General features: G+C 37.0%; 2 protein-coding genes across 3 annotated transcripts in view; one reads left to right on the top strand and one right to left on the bottom strand.

The window, feature by feature from the left end:
* ncapd2 (non-SMC condensin I complex, subunit D2) overlaps window positions 1-348 on the bottom strand; it is a 31,090-nt gene extending 30,742 nt beyond the window's left edge. Inside the window, exon 1 of the mRNA XM_053651773.1 lies at window positions 236-348. The gene's annotated coding sequence lies outside the window, so the exon portion shown is untranslated. The remainder of the gene's footprint in view (window positions 1-235) is intronic.
* Window positions 349-7,267: 6,919 nt separating this feature from the next.
* ece2a (endothelin converting enzyme 2a) overlaps window positions 7,268-11,977 on the top strand; it is a 123,325-nt gene continuing 118,615 nt past the window's right edge. For both annotated transcript variants that reach the window (XR_008388708.1, XM_053651263.1), the window contains exon 1: window positions 7,268-7,619. Coding sequence is in view for 1 of the 2 variants with exons in the window: in XM_053651263.1 (XP_053507238.1) it covers window positions 7,460-7,619 (160 nt within the window). In the remaining variant the exon portion in view is untranslated. The remainder of the gene's footprint in view (window positions 7,620-11,977) is intronic.

Here is an 11,977-nt window from a genome sequence, read left to right as displayed (position 1 = left end):
TAAGCAAGTTAGCCACAGTAGAAGAGAAACATTATTGTCTCTCGCTAAATAAAAGCCACCTGAATACCCTCTCATTATAACACACTGTAACGCAACTGAACACACGCTAGCTCTATGCGCGAGCTAGCTACTGATCTCCATTAACAAGATACCGTTTCAAATAACGTCCCGGATGCAAACATGTCCACTTCATATCACACAAAGTATATTAAATTCACGATAAAGTTTTACTTACTGTTACAGAGGTGATAACGTCAGCACATATCAATCAGATAAAATTCGAGGTGCTCTGAATTGTTGTCGATGCGCTAATGCAACGGTTGATTCTTTGAATTTTGCCACAAGCGCGCCAAAGGAAGTACGTCATCGCCCCGCCCACTTAGCAAAACAAAAGCCTGTACAATTAATGCGAATTTAACGATGAAAAGAGTCACGAGAAACCCCTCTTCTCCAAGTTACTAAGTGTACTGTAGTTTTTCCTATGCTTCCAACCCGCCTAACTGATCATCAGCTTTAATATATATATATATATATATATATATATATATATATATATATATATATATATATATATATATATATATATATAAGATATTGAAGGGTGGGGGCACATAACCTCCAGGGTGAGCGCTGAGAAATGATGTAATTTTAGAAACTTGAAACAAACTTTGTAATTTGGAAAAAACAAGTGATTCCCTGTAAGTTGGAAATTAATTCTATAATATGTGCATTAAAACACTGAATTCCCTTTTTATGTCTATTTTCTTTTTTTTCTTTCAGAATACACAAAGACATCCATGTAGAGTATTTAACAACACAATATCCCAGTTTTTAGATATTCAGTCTTCAAACCAAGTTCGTTAAATACTCCTCACATTGTCTACAAATACTTGAAGCTTGAAAGAACAATACCTGGATGACAACCCTTTACTTTTTTCAGTGGACATAAAAAAATGCAGTCTATATATTTCTCTAATGTTGATATACTGAGCGCTCTAAATCGTTTTTAGATGTATGACTGGAAAACAATCCAAGACTTTGGTAAAGACATTTTTTATTTCATCTTGTCACCCTGATCTGATTTAAATATGATCACCTAGGTTTATTAAATTATTTACACAAAGCACAAACTTTCCTGTTCTGGTAGTTAAATAGTTTTAAAAAAGATTGTGCTTAATGAACCAGAGTTATCTAAACATAAATTATCTAAGCATTAAATGTGCATTACACTCAAGCAAATACTTGAAAATAAATGTTATTTTCTAAATACTAGTTGAAATGGTGTTCCTTTATTGTATGATTATTGCAATAGTGCCTTACAAAGCAGTTTCGGGGTGTCAGCAAACTTTAAATCAGTATTTAAAGACATCTTCAGTAATTACACCATGCAAAATATTTTAAATAGTACTTTGAATTATACATGAGTTTGACCTACTGCACAGTCTTTGTCCCTTTGTCTCAGTGATAAGGACTGCAATTATTCAATAGATGTTAAAAGGATGTGAGAGGTGTGAAGGGACGGATACAACAACTTTCTCAACGGCCAAATTAACAGCTGCAGTCAGCCATTTCAACATTTGTGTTTACACAATAAAGAATGATTAGTAACAATGCCAGGGCCAATCAATCAGGGTCAATCAATAAACTACTCATCTAAACCCATTTGTCTGAGTGCAATCATTATACCAAGGTGCTAGTTTTTCTTTCAACTGGGGCAACATTATCCAGGGTGAGGCAAAATATTGACTTGAAGCATTCAGTGAATTGATCGAGTTCTGTGGGGTTAGCCAACTAAAGTTGATAAATCAAAATCGGGCAGAATTTCAATAAAGCTAGGTACAGTAGCCTTTGTGGTTGTACATTTGATGCAGTAGGAAGTAAAGTGCATATATTATGACACTTTTTTTATTTATTAAATGAGTTATTGATCAGCTATCATTTCAGGCTGGGGTAGTGTGACTATATTTTCTATATTTAAGCCAAATGTCAACATTACATCAAGCGTGTGTCCAACATAAAGTGTGGGTCCTATTATGTTCTGACTGACCCCAGCTGAGTTTAAAATAAGCACACATGCTCTTCTCAGATGCTCTTATGGATTATCAAAACAAATATTAAAGTCTCCAACAATTACTGCTTTTTCTACTGATACAGCTAGACATGAGAGGAAGTCTGTGAATTTCTGTAGAAATTCAGAATAGGGCCAAAGTGGCCTGTAAATACTAATTAAGGGAAATGATCGAGAAGATCTGTGCAACACCTACAGTATGGTTATAAATACAGTTAAATACCTTGTCCTGAAGGGACAAGTCTATGCAAATACTCACGAGTTAAGCTCTGCCAAATTAAATTTAATTGGCAGGTGGTGGCCATATTGTTCATAAATCTCAATCTTTTTCACAATTATTGCACCAGAAACTCTCCTGAGCCATGTGGCACCAAATGTGTGAGGACAGAACAAAAGTACTAGGATTAGCTTCCAAAAGAAAGTTTTTCATATTTTCAAATAAGTAAAAAAACAAAAAACAAACCAAGCTGGCAGAGATAAATGAGCCAAAAAATTATTTTTTGCATCTATTCCAAATGGTTCTCAAGGTATGAGTTAAAAGGTAAAATGGTGCACTATGCTGTGCTATAGCATCAGCATTAGGCTGATTGCGCTCATCTCTCTTGGCTGAGTAGAAGGAGTTAGTATGTTAGTTACTACATAATGGCCAACTTTCATTTCTGTAGCATGTGCGGTTTGGTCTGCACAACCTTCCAAATTTCTGCGATGGTGTTTTTCAATTCGAGCATAGTGGCAATGTGGCAGATACTCACACTTTTTCAGAGCTATACCAGCTCCTTTTGTTACAACGGACCATGAAATCTGTTATCAGTAAGAATCAGAAGGCCAGATTGGAATTCACAAAGAAATACAGAGATGTTCTGGAACCAAGACTAAACTCTACCAAAGTGATGGAAAGGACAAAATGTGGAGAAAGTAAGGATCTGCTCATTATCCAAAACATGCGAGCTCATCAGTCAAGCATGGTGGAGGTAGTGTCTTGGCTTGGGCTTGTATGGCTGCTTCTGGAATGGGCTTATTTAACTTACGATGGTGGCAGCAGAATGAATTCTGAAGTCTATAGAAATATTCAGAATTTCTCATTTCTAAAGATTGCAACAGTTTGGTAATGTCTGTGGGGTGCTGGCGTAATGCATTTATTGAAGGGGGGGTCTGCCACCAAAAGTGCCATGTTCTAAGTTGTTTAACACATTTAGACATAAATATCAGGAACCAAAATTTAAAATTCTTATCTATTGTCTCATATTCATATTTTGATCTTAAACCCAAATGTCTTCAGTATATAGTAAAAACAACAGAATTAGCCTTGCCATATCTCTCTCTTTCTCTGGCTCTCTCTGTCTGTGGTGTGGTGCTACCGGATGCTCTGCTTCATCCAGGAAACATTTTCACACAGCAGAATGTTGTCCTCATGTGGTAGGTCATTGCAAATTGGATACCCTGCAAGAGTGGGTGAATGGGAATCACCTGAAACATCAAAAGTGATCCCAATCCATCAGTTTTTCAATTTAGTAAACAGCCATGTTCCCTTCTACATTCTGTGACAGATGACTGTTGAGAACCCATGGTAGTCCATCACTGCCTGCAAAGATCATAATGTAATCTTCTTCTTTTTGGCAATAACCCAGGGATGGACCGAAACATTTCACAGAGATGCAGAGATGATTTCTAAGTCATAGTCTCATACATGGTAGACTCCAAACACCTTCTGGTAGTCTTTGGTTGAAATAGAATTAAAAAAAAAAAACATTTTGTTGGCCATAAAAGCACAAGATCCTGTCTTGAAGAAGCATGTCCTGGGCAGCACCCAGCTGGAGATGCATAAACAGATCAGATCTACACACTGTGAAAAGACAAAAGCACACCACATCAGGTAAATATACCAGCACAGTTTCTCCAGCCAGATCATCCAACCAGAAAGCATCTTTATTATCTGCTCATTATTAACACAGAAGTTCAGTAAAGTCAGACCTTCTGTTTTTGGCTTTTATACCAGATTTCTGATGATTTTGTACCAGACCCACTGGACTGAAGTCATGTTTTGTCTGTGCACCCCAACAGATTTATTTTATAGAAACAATCCAAATGTTCAAAGGTCATATTGTTTTTTAAAGCATTTTATTTGTTGGTTATTCCTTTATAACTTTAAGATAGCACAATTTTAAACTAAAATCAGATGACCAGACAACTAAGTTTCTGATTATAATTACATAACTGTTACTATAACAATATTAGGTACAGCTGAGGCCAAAAGTTTACATACAACTTGGCTAAAGGATATATCTGTTTTTATCTTGAGAATAAATGAAAACTTCTATGTCCAATCTGTTTTTGTCATCAACTCTAAGATGTGAAGACTCCCATTTCTGAGTTAATGTGTATGTCTTAACCAGCTCCCTAGTTCAGTAGGTATTAAATCAGTATATTATATACACGAGTTTGGGCACTGGTAAGGACCCTGGCTCACTACGGCAAGCCGTTTCAGCATTTAATGTCCCTGGCTCTACTAGTTGTAATTTAGTAATTTGTAAATTGCCTAGTTAAAATTCCAATAATTATAGATATCTCAAATGGATTACTGAGTAGGACAATCTTTATTTATAGAGATCTGCAAATGTCATTCCGACTAGGACAAATCTCAATAGACATATCTTGAATTAACATTCTGACTAGTCGAAATTACTTTATAGATATCTAACTTGCGTATTCAAATCACTCCGTTGCTAAGCCCCACCTCTACTTTTCTAACCAATCAATTAGTGCAGTTCAGACAAAGTTAACAAATTAAAACCTGTATGCCAAATTAAATGTGCCTATTAATCTGAGAAAAGAATGACTGTGGGCCTACATAATGTTATTTAATCAGAATAGAATGAAGTTTGAAGAAATGCTAATCTACAAATTCTTGGAATGTAGGAAAAACCAATTGAAAAGTGCCACACACATCAAGTTCATCAATCTATAAAAAAATTATTTGTATGTTTACAGTCCACATTTTGTATCATACGCCAGTATATCCTTAAAGCCCAAAATATACTTCACTTTTTACGTGTACGGTAGTAGTACGGTAGTAACAGCGTATAGTACGCGTGATGCAAATTTAGTCATCAGCAGAGTACGCGTGTACTGTACGTGCCACCAGATTTTTCTAACTACATGTACTTTATATGCGCACGTCGCATGTACGCATGTAATGATTTTGCACTATTTAGTTGATCCACAAGGTGGCAACATTAACCCAGGGCCATTGATTCTCAAGGTATTCGAAGAAAAAAATGGAAAAGATGGAAACAAGTGCAGATTAGAAAGTTCAATTCAATTCAATTCAATTTTATTTGTATAGCGCTTTTTACAATAGACATTGTCTCAAAGCAGCTTTACAGAAATATCAACATGGTATACAGATATTAAAGGTGCGAATTTATCCCAACTGAGCAAGCCACTGAGTGGCGACGGTGCCAAGGAAAAACTCCCTAAGATGTTTTAAGAGGAAGAAACCTTGAGAGGAACCAGACTCAGAAGGTAACCCATCCTCATCTGGGTAACAACAGATAGTGTGAAAATGTTCATTATGGATTTATATGAAGTCTGTTTGGCCTTAGAAGCAGCCATAGTCCCAGCAATCTGGAATTGAAGTAGATGAGAGCTCCATCCAGAGGCAGGACATCCGAAATGGATCAGGCAGGTCCAGAGAGCAGAAAGGATCAGGATCTCTAGTATCTCCATAAAATTGTGTATGGCTCGGCAGAACGAGAGAGGGAGAGAAAAGACTGTTAGGACTGTGCTTAGCTCTAGTCAGGGTAGGCTTGAGTAAAAAAATACGTTTTAAGCCTAGACTTAAACACTGAGACTGTGTCTGAGTCCCGAACACTAATTGGAAGACTGTTCCATAACTGTGGGGCTCTATAAGAGAAAGCTCTTCCCCCTGCTGTAGCCTTCACTATTCGAGGTAACGTCAAACAGCCTGCATCTTTTGATCTAAGTAGGCGTGGCGGATCATAGAAAACCAAAAGGTCGCTTAGATACTGTGGCGCGAGACCGTTTAGTGCTTTATAGGTTAATAATAGTATTTTATAATCAATGCGAGATTTCACTGGGAGCCAATGCAGTGTTGATAAAATCGGGGTGATGTGGTCGTATCTTCTGGTTCTAGTTAGGACTCTAGCAGCTGCATTCTGGACTAACTGGAGTTTGGTTATGCTCCTACTGGAACATCCAGACAGTAAGCCATTACAGTAATCTAGTCTAGAGGTGACGAAAGCATGAACTAATATTTCTGCATCATGTAGTGACGATATATTTCTTATCTTAGAAATATTTCTGAGATGAAAGAAGGCTATCCTAGTAATATTGTCTACATGAGCATCAAATGATAGACTGGAGTCAACAATCACACCAAGGTCTTTTACTGCTGCACATACTGAAAGTACCTGCATTTGTATAATACTAGCCTTAAAGTGTATAAGGATTTGTATAAGGGTGCTAATCGTGGCGAGAGATTGCCCAAGCATTGCTCTTTGTATTGTTGTGATTCTTCTTCGTTGTCGTCCTTCACACCAGAAGACGCGCTTTACTGCTCTGTACTGACAGTAATGCTGCAGTTTAAATTATGAGCACATTAAAGTGTTTTTTTTTTTGACCATGGATGAATGTAAATCTATTGTATGAGACCTTTAAAACAAAATTAGGCACGTTTTATCTGGTGGTCCATTTAAGATTTTTACGTTAATGGTGACGTCGAAGGTCACATGACAACGTTCATGCTACACACGTACTGTTTCAACCTCCGTGCAGTACGTATTGTCACTACGTGATTTCGGACATAGCCACAGTCTGTAGCCTTGTAGCTAGTCTCTGATACGATGAGCTGCCTTCAGCTAAATAATTTACATAAATGCATGTGAAGGATCTGCTACATGGTTCATGTCTAGAAAGTCAGTGAACGACGTCCATTTCGTCCCAAACATTAATCGATTCTGTAATAAGATACTTTGCCAGCTGAAGATCTGATATTTTAGCCTGTCCGATACGGCTCCTGAAAAACTTTTATATTGAAACTTCTGATGGAGGTCAAAGGGCGAGCACATGGCTACAGCTACAGTGCATACTACAATACTAGTGTGTAAAATAATACGCATCCTGTGACCTGAACGAATGCTAGCGTAGTATTTTGACGTACTATTTAGTACAGTAGCACGCGGCTTTACCCGCACACTGTGAGGGAAGCGCGAGTTTCCTGTATTTAATTCAACCTGAGAGTGAAACAGTCCACTGATCACACTGTGGTGTTGTTGTGTAAATCACATGCTTTCTTGCTATTACATGTGTATATCAGAAAGCACTGTCAAGCTGTTGCTAGTAAATTAGCCACTACTGCTATACCGGAGTAGTATGGAGTATTTACCCGGCTGTAATAAGAGATATAAAGACGTGGAGTACTGGAATGAACGGTACCAAACCGAAGAGACTTTTGAGTGGTTTGGGGACTTCGCCAAATTCCGCCATCTTCTGGTCCAGCATGTGAGAAAAGAGGAAAACATCCTGATGTTAGGTATGTAGGTTAATTCCTCTATAAACGAACGGTATTACATTTATCCAATATAAATTCGACCTAACTAGCACGCTTAACATGCAGTTTATGTAATCAACACAGGCGGACAGCAGAGGGCGCTGCTACAACAATTTTGAATACATCTTATTATCTTAACAGTAACAGTCGGGAAAAGCAGAGAAATAAGTGGACGATTATTATATCCACTCGGTCCAGAAGAAAAGGGTATGGGATTTACGATCTGGTTCAGTTTGCACCGTAATAAACTATAAGCAAGCATTATTGACATTTAGGAAAACGGCAGTGAAACAGTCCTTTCATTATTGTTTTCTGTTTTACAAACAAAAAAAGTTCTGCTTAACTCATAGCACAGTACTGGCAAAGGGATGCAGCAATATTTTTTTAAAATCTCTGACACAATACCAACAACAGATCTCTGATTATCAGCCAGTTAGTAAAAATCAGTTTCAGTCTTTCAGGTAATGATAAGAATAAGCTAGATATAATGCACTCTATTAAGCTTCTTTACTTAAATGGAGAAAACTGTCAGCTTGTATAAAATAAAATACATCAATGTTCCTAAAGTATGTCTAATTCTGTCTGATACTAATACAGACGTTCGGGTCAATATTAGGCCAATATTTTTTATTCAATATTAATAGGCTTTTATTGACATTTATGCCACAGTGCTAGTGAACTATCAAACCTGATTTGTCAGAAGGTGTTGATTAATTTTCTATAACAGCAGTTCTGAAAGTAGCGCCAGCTTCAGCGTGGGAACTTCGGGTTGAGTCACATCAAACCACCCAGTCGTTTCGTTATTTTACTATGACGATGGCACACTCCAAAGGTTATAATTCTTTAGTCATATCATATTAGTAGTTTTAATTTTGAGTCGTGTCAGTCCACTGCACTCCATTCACCTCATGAATGGAAAGTGGATTCAAATGTATTTACTCAACAAATTAAAGCTGTGAATTCTGCATTCGTCTGCTGTCACTCTTAAGGAACACCAGTTGATTTTAGTGCATATTAGCTGTAGCTAGATATTTTGAAACTCAACATTCAAACAAATAGAGCCCCTTTCTGAAATTATAGGCAGAATGATTGACTATCAAGTGCCTCCTTTTCTGATTAGTAGGATGTTTATGGTGTGCGTTTGTTTGTTTTTCTGCTGTGTACAGAGCCTGGAGCACATCTCTGAGCATGCTCTTGATGGGTAACAGAATGTGTAAAGATCTTCACTAAATATTACAAGAAGCCTCATAAATGATCTAATGTGTAGTAGCCTATAATGAGTTATGTAGAATTATTAATTTTGAGAACAGTTTGATGCAGTTGGTCATCATCCACCTTGTGGAGATCTACAACCCTGTTTCAGTTCTAATACACCTGATCTGAGAGCTTAGGGATGTGGGGCTGGAAGACACTGGCTTAAGATTAAGATTTGCTGCAACTCTCAACATTAAGCTGCTGTATGTTACTTTTTTGGTTAAAAATGAACAAAAAACAATTATTGAGTAAATACATAAAAAAAATCAGTGTTCAAAACTGTTTCTTTACCTTATTACAATAATGATTTATAATTTGAGCTGTTGGATCGGATTTCGCGGGAATGGTCATTCACCTTTGCGTGGTTATGTCATGTCTGTAAACAGAAAGAAGAAGCGCTGGCTACTAAATCGTGAGTGTGGGGGCTGAGGATGGAGGAGTGTTTGTAGCTTGCTCTTACAACAGTTGCTTAGTATTTAAACTTTTCATCTAGATGGCTGCTTTTAATCTAGATCATTGACATCTGGGGAATCAGCTGTTGTCAAAACCAAGAAACCTTGAACTGCGGAGAGCCTGCAGTCAAAAAAGGGAAAGTGACAGAGCCCGTGCTAAAACGAGAATAAATATCTGCGTGGCTTTTGAGAGGTGCCGAAAACTGAATCTAAAGTAAAATAAAAAGAGATCTGAAGGGATTCTGTAATTGCCACCACCTCCGTTGTCAAGTATTGGAGCTAATGTAATACCCATAACCTCAACCTAGAACTGCAACAGCTAATTGATAAAATCGATAATAATTGATTATTAAAATCGTTGTCAGTGAATCTCATTATCGGTTAGTCGGTCTGCACGCGGCGCAGGGTATGTTTACTTACTATGTTACTTATGTTCCGAAAACACGCATCGCAGAGTACATACTAAAGTTGTGTCCTAAATGACATACTGTACATTTACACTGTGCACTGTGAACTCTACCGTCTAGTGTATTTATTTTAGAAAGGTAATGTCGTCTCAAATGGAAGTATACTAACCAGAAGTATAAACCACTTCCTAGTCAACGGCGCATGACGTCATATGCACGTAATGTGATGCCACTAGCTTTAGCCTAATACCCAGAGTCACAGACAATGACTTTCTTCAGTTTACTGTTTACATACTTGTTTATATTATATATAACTTAAGTATTTATACATTATTTTTATGGATGCACAAAAAGCACTGAATGAAACTACAGTCCTAAATGAATAATATACATTCTGGTGTGTGTCTGTGTGTATTGGGTTCTTTTCAGTCTTATATAACTGGATGAAAAGTTGTGTAAAGTTTTAGTCTTAAGTTTATATTTGTAACACTCAGTTTGTGGATTTTATTTTAAATAAACAAAAAAATGGTACTGAAAGTTTGCTCCCCCCCATTAATCGAAAAAATAACCAGCCAACCAATCGATTATGAAAATAATCATTAGTTGCAGCCCTACTTAAACCATCAGATTCATCCGCGTAGATGAGCAGTGCTGAAGTACAACCCACATAAAAAACAAACAAACCAAAAACTCTGCAAGTAACTTGCAATGTTATGTTTAAAACAGTGATGGCGATAGAGAGACAAAAGTTCTGAACTGCAGCTTTAAACTTCCACCCTCTAATTTTGATTCTAAACCAGATCTATGGGGCAGTGTTTGTCTAACTGTGACTTCTGTGTTCACCCACACAGCAAGAGTAATCATTCAGAACTATTAATTCTTTAAACAATTAATCTAACAGGGCACACCTGAGCAGCAAGAAACACGTATCAGTCTCATCATATCGTTGAACATCAGTCCCAGTATCTTTTATCACTTGAAAAAATGGATGAGGTCAAGCAGGAGGTGCCATGTTCTAACTTGCTTATCACATCTAGAAAATGAAAGCTGAAATTCTGATTGTCTGAAATTTTGGTCGTTTCTTATTCATCTTCTTATATCAAACCTAAATGTCTTAAAGGTATAAAGAAAACAATAGAATTGGCCTTGCTGTTCCAATAATTTCAGAGGGACTTTAAATCAAACAACCAATTTTCAAACTGATTAGTGGACTAGTTAGAATTAGAAGCATTTACATTTTGGTTGCTAGCATCACTACACAACACAGTAGTGAAAAACTACTTGTGTGAATGTAGGGTTAGACAATCCTAGGTGTCCTGTGTAATGTTAACATTTAGTTTTATACAATAATGATTTCAAAGTGTCGTCCAGTTGTAAAAAAAAAAAAAAAAAGGTGATAACAGGACATAAGTAGAACACATTGGGCCTAATTGAAACACCACTACTACATTGTGCGACCACAGGGCTTTAATAAGCATATTAAGTTTTTGATAGATTTGTCAGTGTTAAAGGTTATTTCTGTATTGCACCTGTACTGCCATGTTTTCCATTTTTAAGTGCATGCTGGCTCTAAAGGTTTTTGTTTTCCATTTTTAAGTGCATGATGGCTCTAAAGGTTTTTGTAGCATAACGGAAATACCATACATACCAAATATTTATACTCGGGTATTATATTTTTCATATAGTCATAATGAAAAGTTGTAATTTGCACATTATAGAATCTTAAGTGGTGTTTTGGTGATTGACAGTCTTGTATTTGTCAGGCTTTAGTTCATTATTTATTAAACAGTTTTAGCTGTTGTGCAGTCTGGGATTTAGTTCAAGGCCCACTCCTTATCGTATCATCTAGCCATATGAGAATTTAGAGACCATTAGTACCACTCAGCTTTTGGGCGTTATGTAGAGAGATACTTAGTGTGGAATAGGATGTAGCAATTGCTTCAGTTTGTCTTCTGGAACTCTGGATGACCCAAGACATTAGTGTGACATAGGAAATACAGTGTGTGCATAGGAGGAGGAGTATTTGCCAGGCTGCACATGCTCACCTGCAGTAAAATATGCATTGGTTAGTGTAAGTATGAAAATTGCTTGTTCCAATCTCTTCTGCTCACTCAGTATTTCTGCACTCACATAAAATTTTATTCTGTTCTATAATCTCCCACCTACACACACACAATCTTCTCAGCTATCCTCTCTGTGCCTACAACTTGCTGCAGTGGGAGGGGGG

This window comes from Ictalurus furcatus, chromosome 20, assembly GCF_023375685.1.
Source record: "Ictalurus furcatus strain D&B chromosome 20, Billie_1.0, whole genome shotgun sequence".
NCBI lineage: Eukaryota > Metazoa > Chordata > Actinopteri > Siluriformes > Ictaluridae > Ictalurus > Ictalurus furcatus.
This window is presented reverse-complemented; position numbering and strand designations above follow the sequence as displayed.